Here is a 13,611-nt window from a genome sequence, read left to right on the forward strand (position 1 = left end):
ATATATGAAGAATTTTAGTCAACTTTATTAGACTTGAGGGAAAAAGCCATATGAGTTGATGTGTATTGGAAGTGCTTTATATAAGAAAATGAAAGTTTTGAAACTTGTATACCTTGAACCTGTGCGTGGCCTTTTAAAGTGAAATGCGCCTGATATCGTAACAGATTATGATGGAACGTATCAAAGCAAAACGAAAACTTAAGAGCGGCCATGTACACGTGCTATCACCTTTAAGTCCCCTTGTCGATCTCTGCATGTCAGCAAAATGCTTAGGCTAAGCTTGGGACTACTTTCCTATCTTTTTATCTCTACTATTGTGATCAAAGTGGAATTTATAAGGACATGAATTCAGATGCTAGAAAGAGAGGGAGATTCTCATGGTCTGCCAAATCTTTTCAACTTGGGCTAGGTAAGATTGACTTCAAATTTTTGCCTTTTGCATGCTTACTGTTACTCGAGGATGCTTGAGTGCGAATCAGTGACCCACTCAATTTTCTTTGAATATCAACAGTCAGAACTCAGGACCTCACCTCAATCTGACTACACTTTCAAATCCTTATTTTCTTTGCCTTTTTATCACGTAATATCTTTGACCAGACTAGACAGGTGGCGGCAAAATACAGAACTAGTTAAACCCACTTAAAAATCTGGCATGAAAAAGGAGATTCTTAGCAATAGCTGCAGAATGAGTTAGTGGATTCCCACCCAACATTTAACATAACCTGCTTTTTGAGTTTGGCGGCATCCATATCTACGTAAAGAAAAACATCCTCATGTGAAAATTAGTGCATTATCCGTGAAGAGTAAAAGACTGCTGTAACAAAAAGCAAGAGAGTAAACATTACACGAACACCACTTTGAAATATTAAATAGTTGAAGAAAGAATCCGTCTTTAACCCACAAGTACCCGAAATGGATTCAAAACAGGCAAACCAAAAAATTTAGTACATACAAGAACAAAAACTATACTGCAAACTTCACAAATAATATCAAAGTTATCCTGAAACATTTTGAAAATCTTTGGTATATGCCAAAGAATAATGAAAAAATAAGTTTAATAAAGTATAATTCTATCTGGCACATAAAACTTTAAGAACAAAATCAATTATGATATTACAATATCAAAGGGTTTACATTGTCAGGTAATTGAACAAAGACTTCTGGTATGCTACCATAACTCGTCCTATACGGTATCTAGAAACGGGATATTTTCTTTCTCCCTCTTAATTGCATCTTATAAAATCCCTCACTTTAAAAAAAAAATTATTGCGAATCTTACATCAGTTGCCAAACACTCGTATATTTCTTACTCAATCTGCTTAATTTGGGGCGTCCACGAGGAACGAAATTTTAATAACACCTATAATAACATCAAAGAATATGGGAATGAAAAAAGTTTACAGATAACGGAGCTCTATTTACATGCAAATAGAATACATCCGCACACTTTGCTGCTGTTGTTATTTTGTCTCCACGGAAGAACGAAGACAAACCCAAGCCGTGAAGTAAAACTTCCATGATTAGCACATGTAAGTATATTAGGCCACAAAGAATATGAAGATCAAGAGGAAAAGTATCAGAACGGCAAATATCTTTATTAGAAGCCACCTATTTGATGATATTCGGTTGAGATGCCTCAATAAAGAGCTGTGAGCTCCTTCAACATTCGCCAATGACTCATCCATGTTGTCATCAATCCTGCCCGTGCAAGTTTGGCAGATTTAATGCTAATTGCTAAAAGAACATGAACATCAACACCTTTGCATACAATTATATTGTAATTTAATTTTTTAACACGCGCCAAAACCATAAGTTGATGGAAAAAATCAGTGCACTATAGTAACCTAGGTGTCAAACATTTATGTTAAAGGAGGAAACCTGATAGCAAGCTCCCCTTGATGGGCAACCATTGTAGCCAAATGCGAGAAAATCCCACTAAGTTCTGTGATGGTAGACTCCACATTGTGCAGAGCAGTTGACCTACTTTGAGTGTAGTTTTCTTGCCGAGGAACAACCTGCTGCACCATAGACATTTCCATTTGCTGAGTTGGAGTGTTGTCCACTGCCAACCTTCGTCTGTATCAGCAATTTAACCAAATTTTGTATCTTAAGTTAGAAAATAAGTACATCCTAGGCATGATAGATATATCTAAAGAATCAAAGTGTAAAAATTTACCAAATATTTCTCTATTCCGTCCTTTTCATCTGTCTTTTAAGATTTTTATGTAGAAACCATGAATTTATTAAATATTCTTGATCCTTATAAAATAACAATAAGCTTTTATATCTTATACTTCATAATAAATTAAAAAGAAGATGAAAAATACGAGTATAATTATCAAAGGAGTAATTATTGTTTTCTTGAAATTGATGCATAAATAGAAACAATTGTTTTCCAAAATCCGAGAGATAAAAAAGAAAGGAAGGTGTGGGAAGCTTGGTTAGGTGCTAGGAGAAGAATTGAGGTTGTAACAAGTTCCAAATTGAATGGCCGCATCAAATGATTGTCTTTGTGGCGTTTCGGTAAATGCCCATTCAATCTATGTAAAGCAAATTATAAATGGCCAACATTAAAACATCAAAGATAATCAAAGCTTTAAACAGATGTTATTATATTTTGTTTAGGAAAGCTACAAGGGAATACTGGCAAGTAAATTACTCATAGCAGGTGGCAAGATGTCTGTCAAATTAAACTCAATCAATGTAAGATACAAAAACCTTGCATTCAGAAATAAAAAATAAAACAAAAGACAACCCTGACATTTAAATACTCATTGTATTTAAGTGACTTCAATGGTAAACTTACCACAATCATCAATCAGATGATTTGTGGATTCAAGAGACAGTGTACAGAAAATAAGCATTTTTAAGTTTACAATTGAATACTGCGAATACATGAACCACATAAAATAAAATAAACTAATAAAAGTAACTTCCAAACAAATTATTATTCTTGTTGAGCTAGAAGTTTAATTCATTTATTTATACAGCACAGACAAGACCTGTCAAGTCTACCTAGAGAGAGAAGGGTGTTTAATCAAGTTTGGACCCGAAAAGAAACACATTCCATGCCTCTTTGACAGAGCCTCCCCTGTCGTGGGAACCTAAATAGTTATCCCCAAACGACGAGCATTATCAGGTTAGCTGTGAAATGGGACCAAAGTTGCAAGCTATTCCCTAGTGTATTTGGGGGTGGTTGTAGTGGAAAGCTTAGTGAATGCCTTGGACCCAATGCCCATCATCACATAAATACGCCAAGAATTCAACAATAAACACAATTGGAGATTTATAATCCATGACAACCAATTGACGGCCACTTGTTTTTACATGAAGTTATAGTTTAAGGACATTTTTCTATTTTTCAGTTTACATAAAACCATGCTATATAGAAATGTAAAAGATGATATTTGATCTTATAGCTTTAAAAGGGAATTTAGACAAACCTTAGTTGATTGCTAACAGGAGCTCCATTTGATGGTAATCTGCATAAGATATATAAATATATATCATTTTTCAGGAATTAAACTTTCAGTGGTCTATCATTTTTTTTCATTAAATATATACAAACCCACCCAGTATTAACTATTTCCAAATTGGGATGGGTTTCAGAAGTGACTTCTGAAAGATAAATAAATAAATTACACAGTCCAACAACACTATAATTTATAAGTATCATCATTAAACAGAAAATTGTGTTTATCATACCACAGCTCATTTTAGGCCACACATGTAAAATGCCAAAACTTGTAACAATTACATTCCAATGATGCCCTAAAACATTTTAAGTGGGAAATGGAAACAATTATGAAGTTAAGATATTTTAAGAATGTTCCAACAGGTTTGGCTTATATTTACTGAGGCAACATACTGAAAGGAAGTTCAGAAAATGGCTAGTGAACATAATTATCTCCAATTGTTTAAAGCACAGTTCAGAACTTTTGGTTTATGCAATTAGCATGTTCATACTGGAATTTTTAAATAGAATACCCTGGCCCTGGCCTTGCATTATTAGGACTCAAATGTTGAGTCTGACTTTCAATTTTCTCAGCAAAGGGAGCCGGGATCACCTATTTAAATTTGGAATATATTGTTCTTCTTCTCTCAGCTATCATTGTTCCTATTACTTATCTGATCAAGCTATCACTGTTCCTATTAGTTATCTAATCAAGAAAAGTATCTGTTGGAATATTTTAATAAAAACAGAATTTGCTTAAGGAAGAGCAGATGAAGATCTGATAATCTTATTTAAACAGAAACATTACAATTTATAAAACTTAAGAATAACTTCCCACTAACAACATGGTTCTAGAAATAAGCCATGAAAATAGGGATAACAAATCAACTAAAATTGACTCCTTAAAACTAGGAAAGCAATAACAACTAAAAATAACAAATTCTGAATGTAGACATGTTTCAGTCCTGAAGCATTTTCCTAACAGTATCAAAGTTGTTAGACTTTCTCTTTCTGCTACAAAATTTCATGATTTAGTTGGCAAATAAATATTGCTATACAAATTGATAATTCAGCTGAAATATGAAATATAAACCATCTCAAAATGTATAATATTATTAAACAATAAATTGTCAGACTGAGAAATCCATGACTCATCTCAGCACCTATCAGCATGCAAAATATGACAAGATTGTTCAAGAGTACGAAACTCTTATATTTTGAAATTTGGATACAACAGTAGCCAACTCCCAACTTTTACAGAAGCACAATAACCGGTAGCTCCCACATGAGCCAAATTCCCTAATTTTATTTTAAATTATGGAAGTTGGGAACAATTATTGATGTCTTGCATAATGATAAATGTTGAACTTTAACTTGTTAAGGAAAGAAAAATTACTCACACCGATTCTTGTTGCAGATTGTCATATGCATTCGATGAATTTGACCAAGGAGGCGGCTCAGTAGCTGGCTTTGGTTGATGCTGGAAAGGGTTCTCCCTTGATGCATTCTTGGAAAAAATCTGCTTCCTGCTCTCGTGAGCCTTGATATTCTGGAGCATACATGCACATGCACAATATTAATTACAAGGTTAAATAATTTTTATTGTTTTTTCTTAAGTATTAGTTTCAGAATGAACGAGGTTAAATGATTTTGACTAATAAGTATTATTAGTCAACTCTACATTTTTTTCATATTCTATCCTTTGTATTTTTAGATGTTCTACATTTTTCTACATGTCTAATCTTTGCATTTTTATAGAGTTTATTCTACATTTGCATGCATTGTCTATCTTTTGTATTTTTAGAAAGTTTACTCTTTACATTTTTCTGCACGGTCTAACATTTATATTTTTCTACCGTGTCAAACATTTGTAATTTGTATGTATTCTTAAAAATATTTATTATTTCTTTTTTCAACATCTAAATTTCTTTTAATATAATATATATTTACTAACCGAAAAGGCCCACAAGTAAACATGGTCTCGTGCATAGGCATGGGTTTAAGAATACTAAATTACAAGGGACAAAAAAATATAGTAAGTCATATGATAATTTAAGAAGCCCAAATACACCACACAATACAGGCAATCAAATAAGACACAAGGCAGTAGACAGGCTCTTGACTAAAGAAGATGGACATCTTGCTTCAATGAAGAGTTTTGATAATGATGACTTATGGAGAAGTGTGGAAGACTTAATGATAATTCATGGAGAAGTATTGAAGACTTAAAGAATGGTTGGATTCATGAGTTATTTTAAAGTCTTTTAATTTTGGTTGTTGAAGCCATGTAATCTATGTATGTCATCTAAGATAGTAAGTGTAGAAAGTCATAAGTCAAAAGGTAGAACCCAAACATCATAGCATTGAAATCCTGATAGTCTTATATTTGAAATAACACACCAGATTAGGATAATTGATTATCTCAGTGAAAAGTGATTTTCGAGAAAAACCACTGTGATAATCGATTATTATTGAGAAATTTTCTTTTGAGAAACGTTGCGACAATAATTGATTATCATTTATAATAGTTGATTATTGACAAAAAGTGAAACTTTAGAGAAAAATTCTTTTGAGAGTGTTAGGATATAATGTGTGCAGAATAGAAGGAAACAGATTAAGAATTAGTTGTCAGTTGGTTAGGGAAGCCTTTGTAAGAAGGCAGGGAGGTCTTGTGTCAGGGTACTTTTGGATAATCTTGTAGATTGAGCTTTGGCTGTTTGTGAAGGGGAAACCCTTGGAAGAGGGAGTGCTATCCTATTCTTGTATTTTTTGGTTACAATAATAATACAGTTCTGTTTCCTGGTGGTCCGACTTGCCGGATCTGCTTGGGAGGGGAGTGCTGGATATCCTTAGGAGAGGAGTGCTGGATCACTGGGAGAGAAGCATGATGGAAGGAAAAATGAAGGCTTTGGAGGGAAGGGTGGATGGAAGAATAAATGCCCTGGAGGGAAGGATGGATTCTGTGAAGAGGTGAGCCAACGAACAGAAAAGGGAGCTAGCAAAAGGGAGAAGAAATATGCAAGAAATGAAAGAAATGCTGCAAGAAATCAAGATTCACATAAAGGGCTTAGAAAGAAGAGAGAAATTTGTCATGAAAGGAAAGAAAGAGGGAGAAACAGGTAAGGATGTTGTGCAAGATAGTCTGCTAGACATCAAGAAAGCCAAGAAACCCTCGTATGGAGGAGAAAGTTCAACCAATAGTGAGAAGAAAAGAGAAACGGAAGCTGCTGTTTTGAGTGTTGATGGTTTTGCAAGAATTAGAGGGCAGGATAGGAGAGAAGAAAATATATGTGGAGAGGAAGACAATGACGAAAACTATGATGGAGACATTAGTGTGACTGCTGCTGAAAAAGTTGCAAAAGCTGTTGTTTTTACTGCGGCTGAGAAAGTAGCAAAAGCTGCTGTTTTTACTGCTGCTGAGAAAGTTGCAAAAGTTGTTGTTTTTAGAACTTTGGCTCAACCAAGGAACAGCAAACTTAAGAACTTGAAATGTGATACCTGGATGTCAGTGGCCACAGAAGCCTTGCTGGATGTCAGTCACTGTCAAGTGCCACGAGTCCTGGGGGGCTAAATTGCTCTACATTCACACAAGGCAGGAAATGCCCATGTGAAAGGTTAATTCTACCAAGGTTAGGCCACTTACAGCCTGACTCTTATAAGAGAACTACATTTCTTGCCGCTATTTCAATAAATGCCAGCATGCTGTTAGTATGAGCACCCTGGCGTGACTATAAAACAGTAAGGAGATCACAAGCGTAGTTGGTTGATAACATCAACTGACCCAGCCTCGTCTAATTTTTGTCCCCAATGCTTTTAAATAGCTGAAATGCAGAAGAGACTTTCTGCCAATACTTTGTCGGAAGCTTACTAACTTGAGTGCTGGACTACCCAAGTAGGTAGCAACCGCTGCTGCGGTAAGAATATAAAAGGGTGTTTCATACTTACCACGGATAAAACGAAACTCAGTTGCCAACTTAGCCTATACAATCAGCACCTTCCCCATTCTAGTTCAACCTAACATTTTCCAATCCCAAAAGGATTAAACTATCATTCTGCTGCTGTAAGTATAATAACCTTTCTATACACTTACAATATTCGATTAAGAGACTAGCAGTGGCATCACATCCATCATATCATTTTCCTCTAAACACAAGAAACTGTTTATTACCAATTCTGCCAGTTCTAAAACTAATTTTCCAATGAGCAAAACGTTGAGTCATGCATTCATGAAAATAAACAAAAATCAAAAGTGTGAATTGACTAACCTCTGTCCTAGCAGTTAAGACATCTTGAAGATGCTTCGTGGCTCCCATAAGTTTGCTCTTCAAGTCATCACAAACCGCGGTTGAATGCACAATCCTATCCTGCGAGTAACTTCCATCAGCCATGTCCATGTTCTGAATGGCTTGCAAATCGGAGAGAGCCGAATTGAGCGCCGTGATCTCGTTCTTAATCAGCACAGTCAGCTCCTGAATCTCCACGGCCGGATCGTTGAACATGGACGACCTCCTCGCCAGCTGCGCGAGCCTCGCCACCTTCTGTGAGGTTTCATTTATCCCCAACCCGATTCGTGAGGCCTTTCGGTTGAATTCAGATCTTGAATAGGAATCGTGAGAGGTGGAAGAAGCAATCTCGGGTTGAACCGAAGGTGAGGTCCCTCCTTCGATCTTCTTCAGAGTCTCCGACAGTAACCGGAACTCCGAGGTGCGGTCACGGTAAGAGGAAGCCATCGGAGACACGTACGTTCGTTCCAATTCCAAGATCTCATGAAGGATTTCATTTCAGGGGACGCCCCAACTAACTTAAGCCTTTCACTTTCTGCACCCCACAATTTCTTCCCGCAGCCCACAAATATTTAAAATAACATTTTAACTCTCTAAAAAAGTGATTTTCGAAATATATATTTTGAAAACATTTTGAATTTTTTTTTCAAAATTCAATTTCTGAAAAGAATGAAGTATATTTTGAAATTCCATGTATATTTGATTGTATATACTTTTTGCACCAAAGTCTAGAATCTTTCTTTATTATTTTTCTTATGGAAAAAATATTTTTTTTTATGAGAAAAATGTTTTTAGTTCTTATGTGTCTCGGTAAACTTACTTTTTAGTCCCTATACATTCACATTTATGAATTTTGTCCTCCATTTTCTATAATATTTAAATTTAGTCATTTCGTATACCTAAACCTAATATCTAGTAATGGCTTTTGGCCACCATAAAATTGAAGATAGTAAATTTACATGTTGTTTTAGAGTGATACATAAAATTAAAGATAGAAAATTTACATATTGTTTTTTACCAAAAGTATCCAAACCAAAACCAATATTTTCTATTTTCTAATTTTTACGATTAAACCGACTTTTGTTCTGATTCTATTTTAGTCATATAAAATTGTTATTTAAAATATGCATTTGAGAGTATTTGTAACACTATGTTAATGATTATCATTCGATTTGTTTTTTTTATATATATATTTTTCCATTGAAAACTACCCAAAAAAAATGTTATATTAGAAGCCCATTGGGCCTCTGTAAACTCAAGCCGTCCGATTAGTTACATGAAATGAATCACAACCGTGGGATTTAGGTTTCTCAAAAACCCAAATTCTCTACTTATAACCTCCCCATGCTACGGTTTTCTTTTCCTCGCTTCCATTCCGCTCCCTACCCTCACAGTCTTCCGCACCACACCTCAAAGAAGAAGAGGTTAAAGAGACGGCGCCGTTTTGCTGTCCGCCTTGACCGAGCAGAGCTTCGTCTTGGCCCTCGATTTTGCCGTGCAAAACTCACGGTCACAGACAACCCCGTCGTCATCATCAACAACAATGGCCCCAAAACAAACAAAGGCAGAGAAGAAGATAGCTTACGATGGGAAGCTGTGCCAGCTTCTCGAAGAATACGGTCAAATCCTCGTGGTCAACGCCGACAACGTGGGGTCAAACCAGCTCCAGAACATTCGCAAGGGTCTCCGCGGAGACTCCGTCGTCCTCATGGGGAAGAACACCATGATGAAGCGCTCCGTCAGAATGCACGCTGAGAAAACCGGCAACAACGTGTATCTCAGCCTCATCCCTCTCCTTGTCGTGAGTTTCCCTTTCTCCTTAATCTGTTTAAGCTTTCACTGTTTTGCATATGCTTGTTTTGTTCAATTAATAGCAATGAGTCTTGGTGTTTTAATTGCTTGGTTGACAGAACGTGTTTTGCGTTGTATTAGGGCAATGTGGGTTTGATTTTCACCAAGGGCGACTTGAAGGAGGTCAGTGAGGAGGTTGCAAAATACAAGGTAAAGTGATATTTTTCATCCTCTTTTATTTTATATTCTTATTTTATTTATTTTTTTACATTTTGTATATTGGGTAATGTTGCTTCTTTACCATTGCTTTAAGAATTTGTGGACTCATTTTAGTAAATGTATCTCTTTAGTAGTTGTTATAGTATTTTTGAACAATTTGTTCCATGTTTTTTTGGTGAAATTTTTGTTTAAAACTCTTTTTTCGAGCTGTTAAGGATAGGGGAGTTACATTTTGCTGGTTTCTTGTTTTACAAGTATTAGTTTCAATTTTCTATTTTTGCAACTGATGTCTAGTGTTTGTATTTCCCTTTAATTGAATGTTCGTTCAAACATTGTTCCTTCAACAGGTTGGAGCACCTGCACGTGTTGGTTTGGTTGCACCAATTGATGTCGTTGTTCCTCCTGGCAACACTGGTCTCGATCCATCTCAGACCTCTTTCTTCCAGGTTAGTTATTTCTTAAAATCTAATCTCTATAGTGAAAAACGAGGGGCTAAAGTGTTAAAACTCTAGTAGTAATAAACCAAATTTTTAGGATGCTCTTTATTTAGAAACTGAGAAATAATACCATTTTAAAGTGTTTTTAAAAATTGCTCTAATCAATTATGAATTTCTGTTTTCTGAAACATAATAAGTAGTTCTTAAATTATTATTATTTATTTGGATTGTATATTTGCGTGTGTTCTATTTAGGTCCTTAACATTCCGACCAAGATTAACAAGGGTACTGTGGAAATCATTACCCCTGTGGAACTCATTAGGAAGGGAGAAAAGGTTGGATCTTCCGAAGCTGCATTGCTTGCCAAGCTTGGCATAAGGCCCTTCTCATATGGGCTTGTGGTCCTTTCTGTTTATGATAATGGCTCTGTGTTTAGCCCTGAGGTCCTTGATCTTACCGAGGATGACCTCATTGAGAAGTTTGTTGCTGGTGTTTCGATCGCTACTTCTCTTTCATTGGCTATCTCATTCCCAACCCTTGCAGCTGCACCACATATGTTTGTGAACGCCTACAAGAATGTTCTATCTGTTGCTGTTGAGATAGATTATTCTTTCCCTGAGGCAGACAAGGTCAAGGAGTATCTCAAGGTAATATTTTTTACGTTTTGACTGTGTAGGTTGTCTCCCCATCTTATTTATTACGAGTTTTTATTCTAAATGCAGGACCCAAGCAAATTTGCAGTAGCTGCTGTTGCTGCTCCTGCTGCTGATTCTGGTGCTCCAGCTGCAGCAGCAAAGGAAGAGGAAAAGAAGGAAGAGCCAGCTGAAGAATCTGATGATGACATGGGTTTCAGTTTGTTTGACTAAATTATGAATGCTTATTGAGGTTGCTTTTCAAGTTTTTTCTTTTTTGATGTTTGAATTGCTGAACCTGTTTTTGGTTTTAGGTGTTGTATTGTTTCGCCGTTTTTCCTATTCATGTTATATTCTGACTAGTTTTCTAATTTAAATTTGCCAAGTTATAACACTTAAACATTAGTGTTCCTTTGCTCTGCAAAATAGTTAACTTTAGAAAATGCAATTTATTGTTGGATATTTAGTTTTCATAAGTCACTGACTGATAAATTTCATATCGAATGATTTAACGCTAGAATCCCCGGGCTGATAAATTTCATAAGTTGCTGTTCTTTTATAAAAAATAGGAAGTTACGTTTCTTATTCTTAGCCAAACGGATAATGTGATTGTGAATTTGAACAAAGATAGTTTAAGTGTGATATGTGTCGAAGTTAAATGATGATGATTGTTAAATTATATGTGCACCAACGTTTCGTATCACGATATAGTGACCTTGTTAAACAATTTAATCTGTATTATATTTCATTTATTTTGAATATTTTTTGTCACTTTACATAATTTTATATTACGAACTTTTCTAAAAAAACTTACGCTAATTTATTTTGGTCGTTGAAACTTTAACTTGTAACTCAACATTTAAATCATTTTTTAATCTTGTAGTCATACAATGCCAATTGAATGGAGAACCGTGCTGATGTTTACTATCTTGTATTTCAATTTCTTTAAAAAATTGTTGAAGTTTTTTATCCAAAACCAAAATAGAACATGTTTAAAGGAATTATTACGTCATTTAAAAGAATTATGTAGGTTAGTTAAAATGATTTTCTAAGAATTGCATATTAAAAACTCAAATAAAATCTCGAAATAAATTATTTTTACAAACAATAGATGAAATTTCAGAGTAAAATTGTTGGGTTCTTTTTAATTTTGTTAGAGTAGAAATAAAGTAAGATTTCACTTTTATGACTTTCTTTTACCTTCTTTTACTGGAGAATAAATTTTAAGAGAATACACTCCTTTCAATTAGAAGATTATGTTTCATATTAAGAGATATAAACTCCTAAGAAATTTCACTTCCATCGGTAGTTATTAAAACCTATTTCAACATGTTATTTACAATTTAATCCTTAGATCAGGTATATATTAAAGATATTTCAATATTTAATATTTAAGTTAATTAGGTATTCAATCAATTTAGCATGTTACAGTAAATGTGTTGTAAAAAGTTTCATATTTGTAGATTTTTATATGGGTTATTTATTATGGTTGGTCTAATTATAGTTTAATTTTGTTAAATTTGATTATTAACCTGTTTAAGCTTAGTTGGCTTATTAGTTAATTCTTATCGATATCGATCGGTTTACTTTTAGTTCGGACGATTGATTTGGGATAGTCTGGTCGGTATTTACCGATTGATGTATATACACTATACAGACCTCCCAAGCGTTGTATTTGGACAAATTTAACAAGCGAAAATGGATTGTCAATATGTTGGTGATGGGAGATTGTGTTGCTTCGTGAATTGCAGTGATGCCTCATTCAGTTGTTATATTTGTTCGGTTCGTCTTTAAAAATATGACGATTAAGTTAGAAATATAACCATTAGGGCTGAAGGGTCTTTGCCTCACTAAACGAGTTTTTCGCTTTAACATCGAATGCAAGACATCGTCTATCCTTTACTGTTGGATGTTGAGGATCCAACGGTTGTAGGAGCGCAACGTGTCCTCAAGAATTCCTATAAATAAGAGTGAGGTAGTCCCGTCATTTTCACCATTTTTGCTTTAATTTTCATCTTGCACCGTTCGATATCCAATTCTTTCTTTTACAGGTAATAATGTTTGGCATCGAAATTTCTTCAGAAGGATTTTTTGGTTGGGAGGGCACTTGGTACGTTGATGACGTGTCTGGGTCTTCCTTGTAACTCAAGTCGTCATTGAGTGTTGGGGGTCATCTAAGAGAAGTTTGGCGTCTATAAATAGTATTACAACACTTATTCAACATGCTAATAAGGGTTTGGTTAGAGAAGATGGTCCAATTGGAGAACAAGGTCTGAGAAAGGACGTTGCAGAGCAAATGAGCGACGACACGTTGGAGAAGTCCAAGTGGATACAATTACTGAAAGGGACGAACAAAACATGCCTGAAGTCCCTTGGTACGCATGGGCTGCACATGAGGTGCATGAGTTTGCCACCCGCTGCAGGTGCAACAATGATTTGGTGGACCTCGGTGGTTGAACCTACATTTTAAAGGACGACGTGGGAGACGACTCTGTGCATCTCCATGTCTACCAATGTAACGAGTATGTCATGACAAAGGGAATTTAAAATTGGATTTCGTCTTTGTCTACTCTTGCCTCCTTACAGACTTGTATGTGCGCCTCTTATTCCATGACTTCCAAGCCGAGGTTATATAGGAGTTGAACATTGCTTCCATGCAACTTCACCTGAACTCTTGGGCGATAATACAGGCGTTTGGTGTCTTGTGTAAGGCTTTGGGTATCAATCCTACCCATGCCTTGTTCCTCCACCATTACCGCACCCATCTGAATGCTTAAAAAGAATGAGCGTCATCA

General features: G+C 35.4%; 2 protein-coding genes across 3 annotated transcripts; one reads left to right on the forward strand and one right to left on the reverse strand.

The window, feature by feature from the left end:
- Positions 1-1,088: 1,088 nt before the first annotated feature.
- On the reverse strand, positions 1,089-8,271 carry LOC108336239 (syntaxin-31). Of its 2 annotated transcripts, none has more exons than XM_017572619.2 (5): positions 7,720-8,268; positions 4,855-5,003; positions 3,444-3,482; positions 1,879-2,076; positions 1,089-1,698 (listed from the first exon to the last, which is right to left on the reverse strand). In XM_017572619.2, the coding sequence occupies exons 1-5, from the start codon at positions 8,182-8,184 to the stop codon at positions 1,539-1,541; spliced, it is 1,011 nt and encodes a 336-aa protein (XP_017428108.1). In that variant the 5' UTR covers positions 8,185-8,268; the 3' UTR covers positions 1,089-1,538. The 2 variants fall into 2 exon arrangements, with proteins under 2 accessions (XP_017428108.1, XP_052735795.1); XM_052879835.1 differs by having other exon boundaries at positions 1,601-1,734; positions 7,720-8,271.
- Positions 8,272-9,083: 812 nt separating this feature from the next.
- LOC108337047 (60S acidic ribosomal protein P0) lies at positions 9,084-11,216 on the forward strand. The gene is made up of 5 exons (XM_017573483.2): positions 9,084-9,538; positions 9,670-9,738; positions 10,095-10,193; positions 10,439-10,831; positions 10,907-11,216. Exons 1-5 carry the CDS (start codon positions 9,281-9,283, stop codon positions 11,048-11,050), a joined length of 963 nt encoding a protein of 320 aa, XP_017428972.1. The 5' UTR covers positions 9,084-9,280; the 3' UTR covers positions 11,051-11,216.
- The last annotated feature ends 2,395 nt before the right edge of the window (positions 11,217-13,611 follow it).

The sequence above is a fragment of the Vigna angularis genome, chromosome 7 (assembly GCF_016808095.1).
Source record: "Vigna angularis cultivar LongXiaoDou No.4 chromosome 7, ASM1680809v1, whole genome shotgun sequence".
In the NCBI taxonomy this organism is placed as follows: domain Eukaryota; kingdom Viridiplantae; phylum Streptophyta; class Magnoliopsida; order Fabales; family Fabaceae; genus Vigna; species Vigna angularis.

Coding starts and splice junctions, on each gene's coding strand:
- LOC108336239 (XM_017572619.2), bottom strand. CDS start 8,184: ATGGCTTCCTCTTACCGTGACCGCACCTCGGAGTTCCGGTTACTGTCG. Junction 2,077..3,443: donor CCTGTTAGCAATCAACTAAG/GTTTGTCTAAAT, acceptor TTGCTGATACAG/ACGAAGGTTGGCAGTGGACA. Junction 1,699..1,878: donor CAAGGGGAGCTTGCTATCAG/GTTTCCTCCTTT, acceptor TTGCACGGGCAG/GATTGATGACAACATGGATG.
- LOC108337047 (XM_017573483.2), top strand. CDS start 9,281: ATGGCCCCAAAACAAACAAAGGCAGAGAAGAAGATAGCTTACGATGGG. Junction 10,194..10,438: donor CTCAGACCTCTTTCTTCCAG/GTTAGTTATTTC, acceptor TGTTCTATTTAG/GTCCTTAACATTCCGACCAA. Junction 10,832..10,906: donor AGGTCAAGGAGTATCTCAAG/GTAATATTTTTT, acceptor TTCTAAATGCAG/GACCCAAGCAAATTTGCAGT.